At 40.2% G+C, this 23,432-nt stretch overlaps 1 protein-coding gene across 3 annotated transcripts in view; it reads left to right on the forward strand.

Moving 5' to 3' along the window:
- PREX1 (phosphatidylinositol-3,4,5-trisphosphate dependent Rac exchange factor 1) overlaps positions 1-23,432 on the forward strand; it is a 163,076-nt gene that overhangs the window by 134,268 nt on the left and 5,376 nt on the right. For 2 of the 3 annotated variants that reach the window (XM_074605020.1, XM_074605022.1), the window contains exons 18-36: positions 1,789-1,937; positions 2,851-2,936; positions 4,702-4,838; positions 5,266-5,437; positions 6,732-6,919; positions 7,657-7,818; positions 8,371-8,581; positions 9,738-9,999; positions 11,043-11,249; positions 13,640-13,728; positions 14,126-14,208; positions 14,818-14,908; positions 16,638-16,766; positions 17,473-17,514; positions 19,406-19,623; positions 20,687-20,786; positions 21,460-21,603; positions 22,257-22,371; positions 22,811-22,877. In XM_074605020.1, coding sequence (XP_074461121.1) covers positions 1,789-1,937; positions 2,851-2,936; positions 4,702-4,838; positions 5,266-5,437; positions 6,732-6,919; positions 7,657-7,818; positions 8,371-8,581; positions 9,738-9,999; positions 11,043-11,249; positions 13,640-13,728; positions 14,126-14,208; positions 14,818-14,908; positions 16,638-16,766; positions 17,473-17,514; positions 19,406-19,623; positions 20,687-20,786; positions 21,460-21,603; positions 22,257-22,371; positions 22,811-22,877 — 2,652 coding nt within the window. The remainder of the gene's footprint in view (positions 1-1,788; positions 1,938-2,850; positions 2,937-4,701; positions 4,839-5,265; positions 5,438-6,731; positions 6,920-7,656; positions 7,819-8,370; positions 8,582-9,737; positions 10,000-11,042; positions 11,250-13,639; positions 13,729-14,125; positions 14,209-14,817; positions 14,909-16,637; positions 16,767-17,472; positions 17,515-19,405; positions 19,624-20,686; positions 20,787-21,459; positions 21,604-22,256; positions 22,372-22,810; positions 22,878-23,432) is intronic. The other variant, XM_074605021.1, reaches the window with a different exon arrangement.

Genomic DNA, 23,432 nt, shown 5'->3' on the forward strand with positions numbered 1-23,432 from the left:
CATTGAGTTGTCATAAGGAGCATCCGTTATTCAGAAGCTGTATGACACTGTAGGTCTTTACTCTTAAAGGGATATGCTGTCTAGTCTTCCTTAGCCTGGTTAGTTATATCCCAGTAGAGTAGCAGATTTTTATTTAAAAGTTGCTAGTTTGTAGGGTTTAATATGCAGTTTGTACCTCATACATTCATGGATTTGCTATGATTATGTGTGCAGGGAGGTGTCCTGTATGCACAAGCAGTAAGTTAGGAATATAAAGAGGTCATCTGCAGGTAGAATGATTGCACGTATGCAAAGAGTGTAGCTAATTGCACATACATTAGGTGCATGAAGTACTTTGGGAAAATCAGGCTGAAAATGTAATGACTTTAGAAATTTATATAATTTTTTAAAATCTTTTTTATTTTATATTTGTAAAAATCTATATATGTAAAATATAATATTATTTTACAATAAACTCATCAGTATAAGTAAATGCAAATAGCAGAAATATTTCCATTGAATTATAAAGCACAAATTCTGTCTTAAGTTAAAATCTCTATTGCTATTTAGCCCTATTATCCATTTTAGAGATTATTTACAAACAAAGATGAAAAATGTTATTTCCAGGTACACAAGAGAATGTTGATAATTGTACAGGGCTTGAGAATTAAATCAAGAAGAGCACTTTGTAGTTTTTTCTTTATAATAGCTTTGATTTGAGAAAAAAAGTGTAGGTTTTTGTAGGTAAACTGACCTCTGACTTTCAGACCACAAAACACATTTAAGAACACCCAAGCCATGTATAGACATAGTCAGCAGGGTTTTCCAGTCCTACATTTCCAGATTCATTTTTCCAGACCTCCTTTTTCCAAGTCAAGAAATTTGTCAATGGATTGCAGGCAGAACAGGAAAAGGGTTTGTCACATTTAGAAGAAATGCCAACTGCTGGACCCTGAAGCCATAGGAAGTAATTCTAACTTGGGAAGGGTTAATCATGTTTTTTTTTTCTTTTCACTCCATTAAAGGGAATGTTATATTTTCTTGATATCCTCACACCTAGTCTAAGTGCTGCGATGTCATATTTTAACTGGTATAGATCATCGAGAGGTATGTTTAGGGTTGTTGTCCAGGGGGCAGAATCTGTGATCAGTCTGTCTCTGACTTCCTGTGCGACCATTGCCAAATAATTAGAGTTAGCTGCAAAAGCTAGGAATTAAAATTAAAATTTTGTGGCTTGTTAGGCTGATGAAGAGCCAGCACTTCACTTGGGGCAGAGACAGGCTTTTACCACCACGTAAAAACAGGTTACATTTACTTCTGTGGGTAGGTATAGATTGGTTTTGCATGGCTAATGGTTGAAAACTATGTTCTTGGCTCCCTGTGCCTGGGCTGTAAATTGTGGGAAGTCACACTTCTGTATCTCACTGGGTATCACAGACAGTCTATTATAGTCTCCTATTTTTTAACACACACCCCCTTTTTTTTATAGTCTCTTTTTTTTTTAATAGTCCCCTATTAAAAGAATTGTAGCAGAAAAGTACAAAGATATATCCATTGCAAAGTAGGATATAGCTGTGGAGTGGTACATTTATACAGATATTGGTGAAATCTCTTTGTTTTCTGTAAATGCAGACAACTTTAAGGGTGACTGGCAAATGATTCGATGAACCAACACTGTATGTACAGTCTTCCATATGACAATAATCGTAGGAACATTTGTAAGGAGAGAACAGTTGAACTTTGGAGCCTGAACTTTCAGAGATGCTGCCAATGACCCAAAGCTTTCTGTGGTGTTTGTTTCATTTGCAGATGGCTGGCCTGCAGATGGGAAGAAAAATCTATTCCATCAATGAGGACTTAGTATTCCTACGCCCATTTTCAGAAGTGGAAACCATCTTAAACCAGTCCTTCTGTTCACGAAGGCCGCTTAGGCTTCTGGTAGCTACCAAATCAAAAGAGTAAGTGCCAAAATGGGCAGACAGAGAAGATTATCTGCAAATGTCAATTACGAAATATTTCTTCTACAGTTTGTAGTGAAAACTGTGTAGACACGTTGCTATTCAGAAGCTGTTCAATAGAAAATGAATGACATAAATGAAAGATAAGAGTCACAGGTTGTTTTTTGATGAACTTTGTGCTTCTAGAACAGGTTACGATGTATTCTCTTTATACTGCAGTTAACTTTTGGCTTCCTTTTGCATAAACAGAACTGAATCACGAGGATTGTCATTCTGTCTCAGGTGTGAAGCTTCTCACACTCTAATACACGTGCAAGGGAAAGCAATTTCCACCCGATTAAAGCTTGGTTTATTTTTGGATGACTCTAACAATATTAGCCCTTATAGTTTTTTAGTCTATTATTGTATCTTATAATGAGGATTGGCCCTGTTAATGTCTTGGGAATTATTAGATTCTGTAATCCCAGAATTTGCCATAGAATTGAACGTCTCAATGAGCACTTGATGCTGAATTCTAGTCCAGGATGTCTGGTCCAGTCTATTTTTTTTTTTAGTGGAAAAGATCCTCAGCTGGTATAAGTCAGCACAGCTGCACTGAAGTTTGCCTAGAAATGGAAGTGAATATAAATAGCATAGAAAGCTTCTGTTCTGTTATTCATTTAAAGATGTCATAAATTTGGAAGTGCCAAATTTTAATTAACAAAGAGAATCACCCATCTGCCTTGGAGAATGAAGATGGAACGGATGATTTCTTCAGGTCTATTTATTTGTTATTTGTTTGTAAACTATGTGGGTGCCTTCTTTAATCCAAAACATGGTTGTGAATGCCAGGGAAAGACGCTGTTAGAACTGGCCAGAGCTCTAGCAGCCTGGTTTAAAATGCTGCTTTCTCTTCCCCTTGATTTACCTGCAGGATTATTAAAATCCCAGATTGTCCTGAAGCACTTTGCTTTCAGATACGGGGAGCAGCACCACCATACGTTCATGCAGTGGGAAGAGGTAAGTAGAAAGGCTGCAGTATAGTTAAGCTCGGAGTACAGCTAAGTAGATATATGTGTGTATATAGAGTGTGTGTGTATATATATATATACCTCAATAAAAAAAGATCCAGGTTTCATTGTCAAACTTGTTCTAAACAAGTTCTGACAATTTATGTTGTCTACCTCCAAGTTGTCTATGACATTGGACTATTATGTCCAATGACTAGGAACCTCTGTCATAGAGAAGGATTGCACTCATATATAAAACCTTAGAACAATGAGATAGTTCCTGCCTCAGACTACTTGTAATCTAAATACAGTCTAAGAAAATGGTATCATCATTATGAACTGAGCATTGGGTCACTAATCACATCAACACTAAACAAGGAATAACTTAATTCTACAGCAGAAGAAACTCGGTGGTCCTGCAATCTACTGTACTGTGGAAAGACTCTTGAGAACGCATTGTCACTTGAGCTCTTGCGAGCTAGAAATGCACTTGCATAGTGATCCTATCCCGGTTTCTTCTAAGACTACTAAGATACAGCTTTACAGCTGCAAGGAGTAGAAGTGTGAAACGGAGGTGGCTGAGAAAAATTTGAGGTGTAATGCTCTCTGTTGCTTCCTCAATATTTTTGCCTGTGCTCAGCCACGCTTTGGATCACTGCAGTTCTGAACGTGCTGTGGGATCAGCAGCTTGGTAGGCAGATGATGTTTCTTAATGGACATCACAAAGTATGATATAAGACCTGGAGACTACTTCTCCCTTTACATTGGCTTATACTGCTATAAGTTACTGGTAGAGGTCAACTGCTTCCCTCGGTCTTTTTAAAAGCAGAAAACACAGTTTGACAGGTATATTTACTGCTTCCGTAACTGAAATGTGAACTGAGCTGCAAGTAGATCACAGCTCTAACCTTTATTTTCAGCAGACGCAGAGAATGTGACCTTTCAGACATGGACCACTTCCTTCCTTCAGAACAAATACATATAACCAAATATGTGCAGTTAGTATACAGACAACAGGCAGCACCCAAATGCAACAAACAATGTTCTCAGGGAGACGTATTTGTTACACTCTTTCATAACAGCACCTATAACCACTTTTTAACAGTCTGAAGAGTGCAAATTGGAATTACCAACTAGAAAGATACTCCTTTTTCAGGATTTTGCTAGCAAAAGACAAATTGCATTTGGAATAAAACTGTATAAATGTTAAATGATGGTGCCCTAAAAAAGTTAATCACCTTAACTGTAGATTTCAGGGAGCTGGATTTAGCCTGAGTCTTGTTCACATGAATCTGGAATAAATCCACTGAAGTCAGCTATTGCGCTGTAGACTTACTCTAGTTATAGGTACATCATAGCATTCTTCTTAGACCATGGCAAATTGCATAACATGCAAGTGTTCTGTATCTTTCAAGTGCAACAAGCTGAAACAGAAATATAACTGTTTACATTTAAGCAAGACCTCAGCTAATGTAATCATAAGGCTAGAAGAGCTATGAAAGAATCCCAAATGATTTCCCACAGGAATTTCAATTTCGAACATGAATGCCTTTAGGTTTAGGAGGTCTCTGTTTTTGCCAGCACTACTGAAAATATGAAGGATAGATGCGTGATCTTTTCCTTGTACAAGCTCTCAGAATAAGTACTTAGAAGCAAAAGCATGACAGCATTCAACTAGCTTTTCTTCTTAACTAGAAACCCTTTGCAAACTATCCAGTGTTCTCTTCCACAGTTGTATGGCTTTACTGTCTAACTCCTCTCCTGTTATTTTCCAGGTTCTGAGGCTGCAGCTGTAGGCCTTCATCCAGGGCAGTGTATTTTGAAAGTTAATGGGAATAATGCAGCACATGGAAATTATATGGAAGTTCTGGAGCACTTTACAGCCTACAGGACCAGACAACAGGAAGCACTGGTATGAATATAAAACCTCAAAGGAAGTACATTAATTCCTCCCCTTCTTCTCTGCTTTTATGCTCACTAAATATTCAGAAAAACAAATTATGCATGACTCTCTTGACTGACTTACTCCCATACCAAGTTCCTAGTATAACTGAGGGAGCTGATTGCAGTTGCCTATAGTTGCAAAACGTCTAATATGTATTCCAATTCATACACTGTGAACAGTACTAAATATTATTAACTGTTGCTAAAATTAGTTCTCACAGATATTCATCTAGATTTTATATTCTCTGAAGTTCAGAGGAAGGCTGGGGGAATGTTAATACTTCAACTGACTTAGAAGATACAAAATTGATAGCTAGATTCACCTTTGTAATCCAAACATACAGAGATCGGGCATTTTTACTGAGGTCATAGCTGAAGCCAATATCTCTTGAAAGGGGTTGTACCAGTGGGTGTACAGAACACATGAAGATGCTGAGGAGGACAGAGTTCAGCAAGCAGCATCCACTGCATATCTGAATGGCAGCCATCCTGGCTCCAGCAAAGAAGACTCTTCACTGGAAGGAGGTGCAGAATTGGATCCGCTTCAAAATAGCCAACAGGAATCCGGTAAAGATTCTCATGGGGGAGGGAAACCTAGGGAAGATTCAGGAGCTTCAGGAAGGAAAACTCCAGTAGAAATATAAAGTGTAATTATTATTGTAGAATATCTCTTGTCTTAGTAAAGCTTTGTAATAGAGTGAGGTCTGCCAGAGGAAGTGGTCTTATGCTGCAGTTTATTCAGGAGAAGAAAAAATTGAGATACATACAGAAATCATACCCTTGAGACTCTGATCTTTATAAGAGAGCCAGTTTCTGGAATGAAAAGGCTCAGCATTTTTAAAATCATTTGGTTGCCCCTGCAAACCAGGAATTTATGGGCAGTAGCAGCTGGAGAGGGAAGCTCTGCAAGTACTTCCACCTAGAATAATCTGTGTTTTCTGTGATTTAAGATTAAGATTTTAAATTACTGTGATCTGGAGCAAGTTTTCAGAGCATGTTACCACTGTGTCAGTAAAAGGTAGGTGTATTTCCTCCAGCTTAGAAAAGTGTAACTCAAAAAACACTGCTTTGTCTTCATGTTGAGTTTATTTGGAAAAGCAGATGTTAGGGGAGAATACTGAAGCCAGATTCAGTCCAAAGGACTGAGTCTGGACTCTCTGAATGCCATTGGTAACTTCTCCAGGAGCAGATCCACATCTGTGTGGATCTCATCTAAGGTTTGATGAGCCTGGTTATCTAATGGTCCAACAGTGCAGCTCCATGGTGGAACAGCTGGAGCTGTGCCCTGGTAGAGGCATGTGAGCAATTCTCTGGCAAATCTCAATCTCACTATAACTTAAATCTGTTCTCTGGGGACAGTAGCATTGCTGTGCGTAAAAAATGTTATCTCCTCACCCCACCCCTGCCCTGCCATGTCAGTCTTACAGCTGCACAGAAAATGCATCTGGAGCATTTCCCAAAATTGGACAGAAAAGTGGCAGTCTTCCAGAGGGTCACTACAAACAGCGAGACTCTGAGATTAACATACTTCACTTCCCGTTAGAAAGCTTCTGCTGGGCTCTGTGTGTCTGAATGCTGAACAGAACTAAAAGTAGCGTCCTGTGCGTGGATGTGTGCATGCACACAGGAAAGAACAGCAGAATGTGCATTGGAGCATGTGGATTGTCTAAACCACTACCACTGCCTCTGGTAGTGGCCAACAGCAAACGTCGTCCTCAGAATATTTTCCCAACCTCTAGCAGTACGTGGTTCAGAGACTCCTTGAGCCAAAAGTTGTGTCTTTGTGTCTTTGCGTTTAATAATACCTCTCAACAGGTTTCTATTCCCTATGCATGACTCTAATAACTTATTTTGGTTCCAGCCCAGACACCACAGAACATCAGCTCTCCCCTGGTCATTAGTGAAGAAACACCTCTCATTAGCCTGACTGTCGATAACACCCACCTGGAGCATGGGGTGGTGTATGAATATGTAAGCAGCGCAGGAATCAAATCCTTTGTCTTGGAGAAAATTGTGGAACCAAAAGGTTGCTTCAATCTCACTGCAAAGGTACTGGAAAACATACACAGCCAGCTTCATTCCTAAACGGAACAGGGAAGCCAGTGACATAGGCATTTCTCTGGTGGCTTGGTTTGGCTTTTCACATGAGGCAGCTCATGGTCTTCTCAACCCTGCCTGGAGTTTTCTTCATCAGAATGCACCAAGCTATAGTAGCTTGTTTGGTATGAGCAACTCAGCAAATGCTTCCAGGATTTCAGCTGTTGAGGCAGAGGGAGGGGGGCCCTCAGCCGTGGAATTCTTGCTCTTATCTGTCTGGTAACATACTCTTTGCTGATACTCAAGACTAATCTTTTCAGGCAAGAATTTACTTCACCTTGGAAGAAAATCAAGCAGCTTTTTCCCATCTGATAGGCTGGATGGGTCACTAAAGGAAGCAGCAGTGCACTTAGTATTTTGGTCATCTATGACAATAAAGAGATAATGGTAAATGTTTCTGTCACATCCCAGTAACATTATTGTTATGTCCCATGAAAGTATGCCAGAGCAGGTAACTTTGACAGCGCACGGTGGATATTTTGATCCATTTCAGTTATTCTGAAAATTTTTGAATAATGTTTTATGACTCTGAGGATTAGACATGATAGTGGTTCTCAGGCAACTTGTTCTGAAGGCAGCTTTATTCAACCATGACAGCATGAGGGCATTACCACTTATTCAGTGGAAGAAAGCTGTATTTTCCCTCACTGTCAAGTCTCATACCATTGACATCCTGTCTTTTTGTTTAGATTTTAGAGGCCTTTGCTGCAGAGGACAATCACTTCGTAAGGAATTGCAAAAGACTTATATCCCTAAGCAGTGCTGTGGCCACCATGCCCCAGTATGAATTCCGGCAAATCTGTGACACTAAGCTGGAAAGCATTAGCAGAAGGCTCACAAACTACCAAGAGGTACAACACTAGTAGTTATTGGTGAAGTCTCAAGACAATACTTTGCTGTGATAATGGGTCTTAGTATTCTTTATTAATGAATCTGAACTGCTTAGAGGTAGGTGTCCTAGAAAACAGTGCTGCAAGTTACTGAAATTGCAAGTTTTGAGGAAAAAGGACCATATCTGCAAATCACTCCTTTCAGCTTGTCAGAGCTGTGTCTAATAACATATTATTGCAGGTTCACTTCCACCGTATCAGTGAATAAAGATGACAACAGAATGATCAGTGTCCGATTTAACATGAACATAAGTACAGTGTATCGTAGTGTAAACAAACTACATGTGCTTTTTTGCTCAGTTACCTGAGCTGTTTGAAAAGAGAGTCCTAGAAGGTACAGATAACTGCTTTCATTTGTTATTTTATGAGGTTTTTATTTTCTTAATATGTTATTCCATCTGCAGCAGAAATCATACTATTCTGGAATAGGAGGCAGGAAGAGAAAAGGATTGCCTGTATTGCATGACCATTTTTTGCAAGTGAAGTAGCACATGCTTGCTTTATTTCTCCCAGTTTGCAGATGAATTGAAAACAAAGGTGAGCCCAGCCTTCAAACAAGCCATCATGGAGCCACATTCCCTCAACAGCATGGATTTCTGCCCCACCAACTGCCACGTTAACCTCATGGAGGTATCATACCCCAAAAACACTACCTCAGCAGGGAGGTCGTTCAGCATTCGCATTGGACGGAAGCCCTCTATTATTGGTCTTGATCCAGAACAAGGTGATAATTAACTTTCAAATCATACTGATTTCATCTGCGTAAAATGTTGTGTCTTTCCACTGTTCATCAAGGTCAAAATAACTTCCAAAGAAACACAGTCTTCCCGGTAGCCTTTTTTCCTCCTTAAAATCTTACAGTAAAATGACAGCCTCCTTGTGTTAATAGTAATGCCTTTAAGCATAGAGAGGTGTCAGGCCAAATGATTTTACCAGCAAAGCAGTGTGGTCATCTCATGATAATTAAGTCTCCTGAAGTATTGTTTGCACTTCATCGAGCTGACTTACTGATTCAAAAATAGTGAATGGGGCTAATAGTAGTGCTAGTGCTGTGAAGAGAGGCTGCATTTGTGGGAAAAACACGAGTCAGTCAGGCTGTAGTGCTGTTCTCTTTTGTCATTACTAGAAAAATTCCATGCATTGAAGCTGGAGGTCTCTACTCTGCCAAGGGGATCTATTTTCTGATAAATAGTTGCTATATAGCATTTGTCCTACAACCTGATTATTTGAGTTCCAACATTTCTTCATCATGATCTCACCTGATACGCTTCTGATTCATTGTCTTGTGAAAGTCAGAGTGCAGGAATGTTTGGAAGAGACCCAGGGAAGTGCAGACTAACCAGTCTTCTGAAGAATGACATTGACTATTCAAAATGAGGTCAATAAAGAAGCCCTGCTCGCTTGAAGATATTAGAATTCCCTAGTATTTTTAATGCAAGATAAGATGGTTAGGAAAGTACCATACCAAAACATGTCTCTGTGTAAGTGTGTGTGTGTGTAAATGTTTGTAAAGATGCAATAATAACACAGACCAGCTCCTGAGAACATTTCAATAATTGCTTTTAGATACTGTCCACGTTGTCTATATGAGTATATATGTGGACACTCACTCTCTTTACTTCCATAAATTGACCTGTTTCTGGACTGCAGTAAATTCAAAATATCTAGATGGCATGCCAGGAAAAAAACCTTCGGTTTTTTGTTTGTTTTTTTTTTTTTTTTTTTAAAGAATGTTTTTGTCATAGAATGTAATTATATAAAATAATTCTGTGAAATTTTATTTTTCTCCTGTTAAAATTCCACCTATTCTAAACTGTAATTATCGGGATGCAGTGGTGAAAGTCATTAGAGCCGTACTAACTAGACCCTTCAATTTTTAGTAGGTACTTTAAATCCAGTCTCCTATACTCAACATTGCATCACCACTATGGCTGCACCATCCTGGCGGTGTCTGCCCCCCGAAGATGGAGATCTTGACAGCAGCTTTGGACAGCAGAATGGAGGAACAATTCAGGAAGAAAGGGGACTCAGTTTTCTGCTGAAACAGGAAGATCGGGAGATACAGGACTCATACTTGCACCTTTTTAACAAACTTGACATTGCAGTGAAGGAAATGAAGCAATACGTCATTCAGATAAATAAGTGAGTAAAGAATCCAGGGTGCGCTGCAGAGCAATTCTGCGATTCTGATAAAATGGAGGCATTAACCTCAGAATGCACATTGTGCCTGTCGGCCCCAGCTGTCATACTCTTATACTCGCTTACTCATTACAGCTTCTTGCTGGTTGTGTCAAACCTGCTCCTGTGTGGACCCACCAATGTATATATTATTGTCCTTTGCTCCTAAAAGTCTACCTGAATTCAACAGCCACTGTTTCACTTACTATATATTCCAATATAAGAAACTATTTGGTGCCAACAGCAGTTCTGGAATTTCATACACACAGAGTCCATACCCTTGAGATTTTGTCTGTCATAAGGCAGACTAGGCAAAACTTGTGATTTCAGGCAGCTTTCTCTATTGCACCTATGTTTTCTTCTCCTCTTTTTGTCTTTCTCTTTTCTTCTTTGTTATAATGCGTCTGCTAGTAGTAGTAATGAAGGATTTGAGTAGCGCGTCTATTGTGCATAACTGGCAGGGTTTCAGTAGCAGGGGCTGCAGGCGTGGTCTGTGTGGGAGAAGGCCATAAGCCGCCCTAAGCTGCTCACAGCCACTTCCAGGAATCCCACTATCAAAAAAGAACAGGCCATTGTGCACCAAAACTTCAACTGACCGGAAAGCATGAGGTGCCTTGGTTCAGACATATTGAAGAAAGGGTGGGAGCTGCTGGGTGGAGCCAATGAGCTGAGGCATTGCCCCAGAGGAGAAACCCAGCGCCTTGGATGCAGAAAGTGAGGACTTCGGCGAATTAAAAACAGAGCCCTTTCAGGCCACTATGGTTACGGTGACTAAGCTGTACCTTATGGAGGTAGGGAACCTATGGAAACAGGACTTTTTGTGAACTGAGATTCGTGGATTTCAGTAAACCCCTTTCGGAGCTCGCAGTTTGACATAGCTGTAGTCTATGTAAAATGCTGGCAAGGTTGCTTTTGATTTCACACAGCTGAATTTCAGCCTTAGTCATTATATTTCATTTGTAAGAATACCCACCAGTCCCTGAGAACTCTATGTTTTACTTTTGCAGACTTCTGTCCACCATAACAGAACCTACAGAAGGTGGTGCCTGTGAGCCACCATCTACTGAGGAGACATCTCCACCTTCCCTGGGAACAGAAGAGAGCGATCCTGACAAAGCTGAGCATGGTGGAATCAAGAAGGTCTGTTTCAAAGTTTCTGAGGAGGACCAGGAAGACTCTGGACATGACACAATGAGTTTCAGAGACTCCTACAGGTTTGTCTGAAGATTGTGCCTCTTTTACCATACTAATATAATGTTGTGAAGTTCTAATCCAGGTACGGATTCAACAAGCAGGTGATTTTCCAGTCAGTCAATTATTCTGTATTCATTAGCTATAGTTATTTTGTTACATTTGTTACCATGGAGACATACACAGCCAAAAACCTTTCCTCCTAACAATGCCAAAATACTAACGCTTCTAGGAAATTGAATAAAATGAAATAAATAGGTCTAGCATGACTTTCCCTTTCTATATTGTATAGCTGGAAACTACAGAAGCTCAGCAGAGTTTGCTTGGTCTTATAATAGCCGCAATGGTAAGGGGATGTTTCCATTCAGTTCTGCAAACAATTTTCCCAAAAGTCTTAAGAGCTGAGAAGCAGAAATGGACATTGAGTTTTTTTATTTTTAATGGGTCTTTGAAACCACAAATGCAAATGTTTATTCAGGTGTCTCAAAATCTTGGTTTTGGGACATGATTGACTGCTGCTTCTCCAGGAATATTTGCTATTAAAGTAAACCTCACACACTCCAAGTCTGTCTGTCTTGGGAGGAAACATTCGGAAATTCAGCTTCAGAAGAAATGGAACAGCAAGTTGCAGTCATGTCTGACCATTGCAATTTGACATCCTTAATAGGCCATTTTTACATGTCTAGGAAGGCCAGAGGACTTTGCCTATATAAAGGAGTAAAGACACTTTACAGTGAGTTGGGAGGATTTCAGTAACTTGAATGAATGATGCACCTTTCAAACTTCCACACTACAGGCCTGATTTTTTACTTGCTGTTGGGTTTGCACTAGCCCAAGCAGTAATATGTTACAGTCATGCAGGGCTGCAGAAATGACGGAATCAGAACGGCTTACATTGGAAGGGGTCTCTGGAGCCCACATGGTGGTATCTCTCACTCACAACAGGTCCAACAAGATAGGGTGCTCAGGGTCTTCTCCAGTTGAATATTGAACATCTCCAAGGACTGCAAATAGGAACTCAGTAAAGAAACAAAAAACCAGCACTCACAATGTTGAGATCTGTGGCATCTATTTATTGTGCTAGATTTAAATCTGCACGCGGGCTTCGAAGCTTTTTTTAATTGAAATGTGCTGCATTTCTTTAATTGTTAATAGGAACCCCATTTATGAACACTGTTTAGTTTAAATTGTTCTGTAGTTGAGGCCAATCTATTCTGGGGGAAGCTGAATAGTGACATCAAAACAGTCTCTGTGGGTCTGTCACTTGTTTCAAAATTTTACACATAAAAAAAAGATTAATCTGTCTTATCTTTATTAGACAGAGGAAGAGAATTAAGCATATATTACAGATAATAGTTACTCAAGGGGGAATAAAATGTATTTTGATGGGTTTTGATCTGAAAGACCTACTGAGGAGCTACAAAAATAAGCAAATTACAGATAATAAAAAATCTTGTTTGCATTAGCCATGCTTCTTTCTTCTGGATCATTTGGAGGTGTAAGTCAGATTTCATAAGGGTTCGTACTGCAGAGTAGTTGCCATAAGCATTAATCTTCTTCAATAAAAAAATATTTCTTTGATAATGGGCTTAACAAAGGACAGACCAGACCCACGGTTAGGGTTCTTTCAATTGCTCTTGTATTTTTCTCTCATCTCAATCTAAAATAAAAACAGAGGAAGAGATAACATGGAAAATTTTGTAGGCTTTGTTTCGAACTTGTACCTTTTAAAAGCACTTTGTCACTTAACTGGAGGAGGACAGACTGAGACCCATAGCCTTTTTGATTACCTTTATTAAGTTATGGTTAGTGTAAAGTGAACTTTAAACAGAGGAGATTCATAGCAGAATTTTCCATGTGTCCATGAGCCAACATTGGTGTGAAGCCAACTGTAGTGACTCCTCTGCTTCCTGAGATAATTTTAGGATCTGCTCTGATGGTATAGATTCCTTAAATTTCCTCTCCCATCTGCAGTATCTGTGCTACTGCAGCTTCAGTGTATGCTTGAGTTGGATGCTGTTAATATCTTGAGAATTGGTAATAAACATTGAGTTTAGTGGAGATTGTCTCACAGATTTTAATTATTTCTCCCCTCTTCAATGCTCATAGAGCATGTTTAATGATGTGACCCAGATGAGGTCTGTGGTGGGAAGTCCATCTTCATTATTTATAGGATCCAGGCAATATATTAAGCATTGAGTGGTCACTATAAATGGAAAAAGACATCCCCTTACAGTGCCAGCCCCAGGGGCCTTGCTTAATGGTTGTTCTGCATGTAATTAGTCTTCCTTTTGTATATGCGTAACTGAATTAGTTTGGGGGATTGCAGTGTTAATAAAAACAGAATGACAGGGTATCAGACTGGACGTAAGGACAGCTTATTTTCAGTCAGCTTCTTTGATTTTCTTTTTAGTGAATGTAACAGTAACCGGGACTCAGTGCTGTCATACACCAGCGTACGGAGCAACAGCTCGTACTTGGGCAGTGACGAGATGGGGTCAGGTGAGTACATGCATAGATTACACGCGTATTTCTCATACCAGGCCCCTTAGTAGAGCTGATAAGTCTTTGCTGATTATAAGCACTTGCATGTTTAAGTTGCGAATGTGGTTTCTTCAAAACTAATCTCAAGAACATAAAGATAAGAGATTTGTTCTTTTCCTAATGAACCACAATAAATTTGGAATAGGGAAGAGGTATTCGGCAGGGATAAGCTTCTTTAGTTATTGGACATTTGCATTACATGAAAAATCATGAGTATTTTGATCTATGAATTAGAGATAAAGCAGCAATCATTTTTCACCCACTCCAGTGTGAAGATGTGCTTGTGTCATCTGTGACCTCATCACAGATTACATTGGTTAAGACAGTTAAAAGCTTTTCATCTTTCTTTTGTTAGGAGATGAGCTTCCCAATGATATGAGGATTCCTTTAGATAAACAAGATAAACTTCATGGCTGCCTGGAACATCTTTTTAACCAGGTATGTAAAGCGTTACTATTACACAGAATTGCTTTCTCTTTATGCATGTCAAACAAGAAATTGGAAGTATCAAATTCTTTAATGAAATCATATTTTGAGAGAAGACAAACTATCAAGATTTTGGGGCACAGTGTAAGCAAGTATATTATAGGACAGTTTGAGGAATCAATTTTGTCAACGCTCAAGTTGCCGTGTGTGATTTAAGTGAGGTTTACCTGCCTGATCTCAGACATTAGACTGAGGGGAAAAAAGCTTTCATGAAAAAAAGGAAAACGTGAACAGAATTCTAATATGTATCATATTCTTGTGGGATCTAAATGGATCACATTTACAGATCTCAGAAGAGTTCTCGCAAGTTTAGCCAACAGATGTCTTTACAGATGTATAGCACCAGGGAATTGTTATGTATTGTCTTTTGCGTCATCAGCATGTAGATAACATTGTGCAAAACGCTGTATTCGGTGTGAGGCTCTTTAGGCTAGTTTATGGTTGGAAAGTCTTAATGCTATTTGTCAACGAGAAATCATTCCAAAATACAAATAGTGTAACGGCTTTTGCATTTTCTTCTGCAAATTTTACTAACACTGATTGAAAACATTCCAATTGTAGGTCGATGCAATCAATGCACTTCTAAAAGGACCAGTAATAACTAAGGCCTTTGAAGAAACCAAGCACTTTCCAATGGACCACAGTTTGCAAGGTAAAGGAAAAGGTTGACTGTATTTAATAATGTGATTTGCTAGGACTTAAGAGCTTAACATATCTACAATATGGCCACACAAACTCACTTAACTATGCAGTCTGCCCACTCATACATTAATGGCAGGTACCGTGTCTGACCATCGAAATTTTGCATCCTTAAAAGGTCATTTTCACATAAATTCCTTGTGAAACACACAGAACACTTGTGTTATATGCCGCTGAATCCTCACAGCTCTTTCACAAGTCTCCAAATCTGTCTCTCAGTGTGAACACGGATATGTATCTCCAAAGGTACGAGGTAGAGATAGGTGAGATACAAGGTCAATGAGCGCTCTGATAAGCTGACGAGGGGCTGGCCACTGTAGATCTGAGGCACCAAAAGGTTCTGCCTGAGTTTTCTTAATGACTTATTCTGCTTTTCTTCAGATGGATAATTGCCAGAGTAAACTCATCCTCACATGACACTTATTTTGAAAACTGATTCCCATAGAGAGCAAACAGATGATGCCGTGTTTTCTTTTTCCTCAGGGAGCATGAGGAGACTTTGGTCTTAACGGTTTTGGGGCCCAGGATGTGGTTTCTTCTCTCACTGAAATACACAGGACTTTATTTTCTGAACATTTGCTGCATTTCCTTTCCCACTTGAAATCTGAAATGTTTCCTACTATTCCTAGTATACTTCAGGTGCTGTAGTCACGCCCCCCCTGCTCCAACCTTTGGCAAGCTCTATTTTTAAGTTACAGTGGCAAACTCTCGAAGAGACTTTTTTTCTGCTTTTTTTTTTTCTGAGTCCAGAAATAACTCCTATGAAGTTCTGTTACATGAACTCATCTTTGCAAACACATTCTCATTTATGTAGAATATCTATTAGTCTTTCCATGCACTGTTGGAATGAAGCGAAGAAATAACAGCCACCCTGTGTCCACTGCCTTTATTTTATTTTGCTTAGTCTCATTTGTTACAACTATATTAATTACACTGACAGAGTCTTTTAGTTAACTGAAGTTAACTGATGATCCCACATTCATCACACTAAGGAACGGACAAGCCCTGCTTACATTCAGCTGGAATCCGGACCAAAGACACCATAGACACCTTTCAGTGATGGATGTAAATTTGAATGCTCTCCCGTTTTCTGTTCATGAGCAGTGATTTGGCACGGTTTTTCTGTGTTTCTCTGTCTGCTTATGCATTTTATCACCACCGATGGGGTAGTTGGCTTAGCTACCTAGCTAAGTCATGGAGAATAAATCTTCTACTCTGTAATTAAATAATTAGTTTCCATCAGGTGAAAGAAAGCAGAGTATTTCATAACTTATCAGTATTATGGGATGTGACAGCTGCAGCCAAAACGTTGATCTGATTCTGCACAGCCAGAGACTCCAGATCTACCTGATCCAGCTGCTTGCGCACTATTAAAGGCAGAGAAAACAGAAGGGAATTCCGTGCTTTGTGAGTCGTGCAGAGCTCCCGTCACTGTGCACGTCACCATGTACATAACTTTTAGTCCATAATCCTGAAAACAATGCTAGGAGACTGCTGGTCATGAGATTACAGGAAAAGCCTTTTCTTCCTTCTGTATTAGATCTATTTAAGAACACTTTTCATTCACAGTTGTTGCTATTGATACTGTATCTCTGCTTTTGTCTGTATACACATTATAACTCATAAGCCACTCTCAGGTATGGAGCATTTCCTTAATGGCTAACAAACTCAATTTTTTCTAGAATTTAAACAGAAGGAAGAAACCACGGTTAGGTGCCGGAATAATATTCAAGCCAGCATTCAAGAAGATCCATGGAACCTTCCATTGCGCATCAAGAACCTTGTTGAAATTATACAAAAACACGTGGAAGGTTTGTAAATAATGAAAAGTTTGTCATCGGCTTCAGGGAGAAAAGATTTTGATCTAATCAAGCCTAGCAGTTGAGCATTTTATCTCAATGTGTAATAAGGCTGCACTGGGCTCTAGAGAAGAACAGGTAAAACAGGTTATCGTTTGCAGAGTCTCGGTGCCGTATGGTAAAATCTCACCTGTGCAGCAGTTCCAAAGAACCTTCTCTCCCTTATTTTATTTCATCAGCCCATTCAGACAGAATGATATCAGACCTGATCTATTTCCCTGTGATTTTTGTAACGTTTTTACAAAAGGAAGAGGGAGATGTTTGGTATATTCCAGAACGAAATGAATGTTAATCAGCCATTACAACATCCTAGCCCATTGCAGTCTGGTTGAACTGGAACAGGAGCTGAATCTGATGTTTTCAGCCCAGTGCAAAGCACTGGACAGAAATCACCTCCTTAGAGATTCATCTACACGTGCAGTTTGGTTGCAGTAATTCATGACTGTTAACAGAGCATTCAGCCTGTAAAATTCTTTGATTTACACTTTGTTTCTTTTTCGGTCATTAAAATACCTGTACGAGTAAGGACTACTAGAGTAAATAGAAATGGCCACGCAGAGGCCAGGCATTGTGAGGAATGAGGAGTCTGTTACCAAATGCAATCAAATCTACCTTGGTGTCATGTTGACTAGAACATTCCTTTTCTTCACTGTTTCAGATGGGAAGAACCAGCTGCTTTTGGCCTTGTTAAAATGCACAGGTAAGGGGTTTTGAATTGTTGCAAAACAATGTCATATATACAGAAGTCCCTAACCCTTACAGTTTTATGTGCAAGCATGTGCATACATCAGGATGTTATGATTTGCCTTAGCATTTCAGGTTTTCTGTGGCATTTTATGCTAACATTTCTTATGCTCTGCATCTAGGGCAACTTTCCACACATCTGACATCTGTTCTTCAGTTTACATTATTTCAATTCACTGTAGGCTGCTTGTGTTACCTGGCTGGTCGCTGATGTTTCCCAAGTACTGTTTTTCTTTTTACTGCCTTCATATTTCCCTTTGTACAGTCCTCCTTCCCAGATGGCTTTTGCTGTTTCCTGCTGTGGTGAGAACACGCAGCAAAAATGAGCCCTATTGCACAACTTTCTGTGAGACCAGAGAAAGAGACTCTGTCATCTTTCCAGCCAGAGCCGGTGTGTTAGGAGCTAGGATTGTGTGTACCGAAATTATAGCCAGGTGCAGAGTAAGACCCTAAGTGTGCAGGCAGCACCTAATTACACATCATTAATCTGTGTGGTGTGTGCATGGTAATACACAAAACATTGTGCTCGCAGATGGAGGGACAGGCCTTTCCCGGGAGTGAATGCGCAGTCTTTTTGTAATTGAAACACCTACTTGGTGTACTTTTGTTTGAAAATGAGATAATAAATAACTGGAATAGGCTGTTGTTATTTCACTGTGCCAGACTCGATTCTCAAGTCTTCATAAAACGAAGATGAGAGATTTGCATGGGTTGAAGTCACCTCTCTGCTCCTGCCAGGGCTGGTCCGTGAGTCTGTCTGACACCACCAGCGTGTGGTGTCACTCTAGTGTCCATAAAGGCTGTTTTTAATGCCAGCAGATACAATGACTCCCTAAGTCACTACCCGTGCCCCATCTCCTGCAGCATCTCCATGAACATCCTCTGGAAAGAATGGAGGAACAGATGGCACTGAACTGGCTACGGCAGCTCATGGCACAAGGGATTCCCTTGCCTTGAGGGCAGTCCTAGGCTCTCTTTGCCTCACTTCCAGCAGTGCAGAGGTGTGCTGCTGGAAGGATTGGTTGCCCTTAAGCTGAGAATATGGCCCAGGGCCTGGAGCGTATTAGTCAGTCTGTTGTGTTCACTGCTTTATAAAAATAATCCAGATCTTCAAAGCCTCTGGTGATGTCTTCAGCTTCTTTCTCTGGGGAGAACACTGCCTGGACAATAAGAGACTGCTGTACTCTGGTGCCTGCTGGCGGAGCCCAGGGTGCCTGGGAAGTAGCTCTTCACTTATTCATGTGCCTCTTTGGCCTGCAATCCCCTTAAGTGTGACGAGGTTGATTTGACCAGCATGTGGCTGCCTGGCAGGCGGACTGGAAGCAAAGTTAACACGGGGAGAAATTCTCCCAGGAAACATAAACCAATTGGTACCGTATGGGCAGGCCCAGTTAATGCATTAAGCATATGGGAAGCCCACAAAATACAGATGGATGGGGGAAGATGAATCGCTAATAGCCCAGGAGAGAAGTAATGGCAGAGACCTTCTTTCAAGAATTCTCTTGCTTCTGTAAACAAAAAAAGAAGGGAATCAGTCCAGATACAGCACTAAGGAGTTACAGCTCTTCCCAGCCAGAAGAATGTGCATGCAGATGGCAGAGGTAGTAATAAACAGTCAAGTGGACTAGAAAATTTTCAAACATGCATGTACTCCAGCTATGCTGTCTTTATCTAGACACCCAGGTCACCCAGCAAGAAGAGGTTATCTGTTAAGTCTTTGCAAGGCTACAGCAGAAGCCAAACGTCATGCGCACACACAAACACACGCGCAAACTGCCTCTTTGGCAGTGAGATTAAAGACAAGTATACTCATGACTTCTTTGTGCTTCTCTCCCCTTCTCTGGCAGATACTGAGCTACAGCTGAGACGTGATTCCATCTTCTGCCAGTCTCTTGTGGCTGCTATTTGCACCTTTTCAGAGCAGTTACTGGCCGCTCTCAACTATCGATACAACAACAATGGGGAATACGAAGAAAGCAGCAGAGATGCAAGCAGAAAATGGCTGGAACAGATAGCAGCCACTGGTGTTTTACTAAACTACCAGGCTCTCCTCTCTCCCACTGTGGTAAGATGAAGAGTCGTGGCACCCTTGGGTCTGCTCGCACTTGCCTCTGTACTTCTCTGCCATTCACAGCACAGCCAGAGCCCTTCCTTCTAGCAGCATGGTTAGACTCATTACAGCAGCCTGTGGCAATTCCCACTGCTCACAACGATGTGCCAATATTCCGTATCATCTTAATCTTCTCACAAATACTGGACCCACTGGAACACTGTAGGAATCTGTCTGCCTTCATATTTGTTGTAACCCTCTGCATTTAGGGAGGTTTTAGTGCTCCGTTGTTGGTGACACGTGTGTGGCCTGCCATCTTCTGGTGAAAGCGTACATTTCAACAAATAGGTGAAAATGTTCTGAGAATTTCAAGAGCTTGGACAACATGAAAATGTAGGCTTTTGTTCATACACTGGGCACTTTTACAGAATAGATAGACTGCAGTCTCTCTCTACTTCCGTTATTCTGGTATTTCCATGTCTAAGGAGGAGAGGAGCTGGTCTTGCATAGTTCCTCTGCACCTAATGGAACAGATAAACCATAGCTACAGTAGATAAGCTACCATAACTGTAAAAATGTTAAGAAAAAGGAGCATAAAAAAGACAAGTAGCTCTGGCACTATAGAGAAGTGACAATTGTTGGACTTTGTAAACATCATAGGTTGAGTGTCGTTTGTTTTTTTTAAATACAATCCAAACTATATGCGTATGTAACTGCTATTTCTTCACGTTGCATGGAACGTAGGGACATCTATGTCACAGTAACTGATAGGCCGTCCTTCCCATTTGTAGGTATAGAATAAAGTTTGGAGAAAGAGATTCCTTCAGACTTACTCAGTCAAATCTCTCTACTCCCTGTGAATCACATCCAGTGACATCTATGCAAAGGGTAGCTAAGCTTGTATCACAAAGCCAAAGAGCCATTAGTAATTACCTGGCTGGGATGGAGTTAATGGAAGGCTCCACATTCTGCTCTAAGTCTCCTGAACCAAAGCATGCCCATAACAACTATACCTTTCTGCCACTGATCTCTTTCTGGCAGATTATAACCTATTTATATCTGTTTCTTTGCCCTGCAGAAGGAGGAGCGTACCATGCTGGAAGACTTCCAGGTCACTCTGACTGAGCTGGACAAAGTTGCCTTCTATTTCAAGCAGCTGGATGAAAGTCTTGTAGCAAGTGAGTATTCTCTGTTTCTTTGAAGCCCTTTTTCTCTTGTTTGTTTCATGGGTTAATGTCCTCCGTGATTGTAAATCTAACAGACCGTGTCAGACCCAGAGAGTACTGAGCAGCTTCTCTGGAGCGCTGTTGCATTCTCTCAGCTTCCACTGCAGACAGACAGGATACAAGGCAGGACTGGCATTGTGGGATTGGGGGATGCTGGTTCTGTGATTTGTAACTACGGTCTGTGCCAGCGTACCTTACCCGTGTGATTTCACACATGGGGAGCTATGACAGATGATGAGCAGTTCCCGACAGATGTTTGTAATTCACCATCTTACCTAAGGTAGAAGGACTGTCCCTCTCCAGCTCTTCTGTGTCCTGTGTCCCACCCTGCCAGATCTCTCTCCATGTTTACTGACTATGAGATGCCATGAAACAAGATAGGATTTTAATTATTAACCATGTTTATGGTATTAGCATCAAACATCATGGTAGGTCATGCTAACTGCGTATCTTTTTAAGTATAATATTTCAGAGCCTGCATTCTCTCAATAAGGGCTCTCTCCCTTATTCCTCTAATGCTGGAGATGTGAAATGTCATTAGATAACCTAACAAACTCAGATAGCGATGGTTTTGCATTTCTCCTGCTGCAGTAAACCAGCAAGTGTTTTATCTTTATTTCTCCAGATACTCATGTCTTCTACCACATCGAAGGAAGTCGCCAGGCTTTGAAGGTTATCTTTTATCTTGACAGCTACTACTTCTCCAAACTGCCTTCTCGGTTTCAGAGTGGGGGAAGCTTGAAACTGCACACGGTGCTCTTTACAAAAGGTGTCTATAAAAAGCTTTCTTGAGAAAAATAAGATAACTTGTGATGTTGAAAGATTCAAAATAAAGAATGACCATGAAGCTCTTAACATAATGCAGCTGAGAACTACAGATATATTTAAGAAGCAGATGTTTCTGTTCTAGGAAGACCTGGGGGAGTGCTAGATTTTAGAATAAGACACAATCATGAGAACAAGATATGCCTGTTTGGGTCTTTTTTTATGCCTTCCTATAAAGGCCAAACAGACATTGTATTGGACTATGTGGACAATCTGATCTAGTATGGTATCAGGAGACGTTCCCAGGCTACAGAGAAGCGTTTTTAAAAGCCTACACTGTGACAGAATCATCGGGATTGGAAATTGACTTGATAAGCAAATATTCACACCAAAATACAATACAGGAAATTTCCTTCAAGGGGCTATTAATAGCAAGTAACTGCTGTTAGATAGAACTGCTTTTTGTGACGCTCACCTTTATGATACTACCTCTATATTCCCATACAGGGACATGCATTAAATTTATGCAGTAACGGGATCAACCTTGACATGATCCAACAGTCATTTGCTGAGCAGTGACATGATATAATGATAAACAAATAAATGAATAAAAAGAAAATTCATAACATGGGTTTACTAAAATGTTTTCTTCTTCAGCTCTAGAGAGTACGGAGGGGCAATCACAACCAGCTGGCTCATCTCTAGAGGAACTTCCCCAGCAAATTAATGGCATTTCACTTGAAAAAGTGCAGCAATACTACCGTAAACTCAGGTATTTCGTGCTTCTCCTTTGCCTTAAAAGACAGTGAAAAGAGTGCTCCTTCCTAAGGTACTCAAAATGTAAGAGATTCCATTCCTGATGGTTTCATGTACAAATACAATTTTTGGAGATTCTCATTGTGTGGGAAACTTGTTAATTTTCTTCCCATAGTTAAGCTCATTCTGAAGTAGCGCACTGTACAGGATGAAATGCCCATCTAATTTGACTTCATAATTTTGTGCAGAGCTGAAATTACATAAAAAGGGGATTTGGCGTATCTTAGTACAGACTTCATAAATTACTGCAATCAAAATGGTTGAATAAGAAAGCAGATCTTCAAGTACAAGATTTTTAGCATAGCCCTCTCAGATGTTTTGTATGAGATAGTATACATATTTGCGCTTCAAATGAGACACACCAACTAATGTAGTCCTTGCTGGCCTTTTTGCAGGACATTTTACCTGGAGAGATCAAACTTGCCCACTGATTCCAATACTACTGCAGTGAAGATTGACCAGGTATAGTTATTGTGTTTATTTCTACAATAAATTATCTCATAGAAACATTATTTCTAAATCTCTAAAATCCCAGTCGTGGGATACCCATATTGCAGGCCTGTACAAATCCAAACATCATTTAAAAAACATTCCCTACCCTAAAGAAGTGATCTGAATTTCTCTGAGGCTTGGCAACAGTTCTTTTGTTTGGAAGAAAATGTGCTGAACTGGGGCAGGCACAAACAGGAGAATAGTACCTCCCAGTATGGCAGGTAAAGGCAGTCTGTCTAACTGGGGCAGGTGGCACATGGGAATATACGCATGTAAGGCATTAAATACTCCTGCAGGGAAGACAAAATCACAGACTATCTTTGCAATTGCAATATACATTGTAAACAATCTATGTGACCTGTGATAATTGCAAAAAATCGCCCCAAGCCCAAGTAGCATTTTTCCACTTCCAAAGTTCATGTATATTCTAAATAGTTGTTACTCTGTGGCAGTTACTTTTGTGTAGAATATTGTGCTTAGACATAGGATAAAGAATTGTGAATGTCTTTATAACTGAAGGTGTAC

The sequence above is a fragment of the Larus michahellis genome, chromosome 12, assembly GCF_964199755.1.
Source record: "Larus michahellis chromosome 12, bLarMic1.1, whole genome shotgun sequence".
Classification (NCBI taxonomy): domain Eukaryota; kingdom Metazoa; phylum Chordata; class Aves; order Charadriiformes; family Laridae; genus Larus; species Larus michahellis.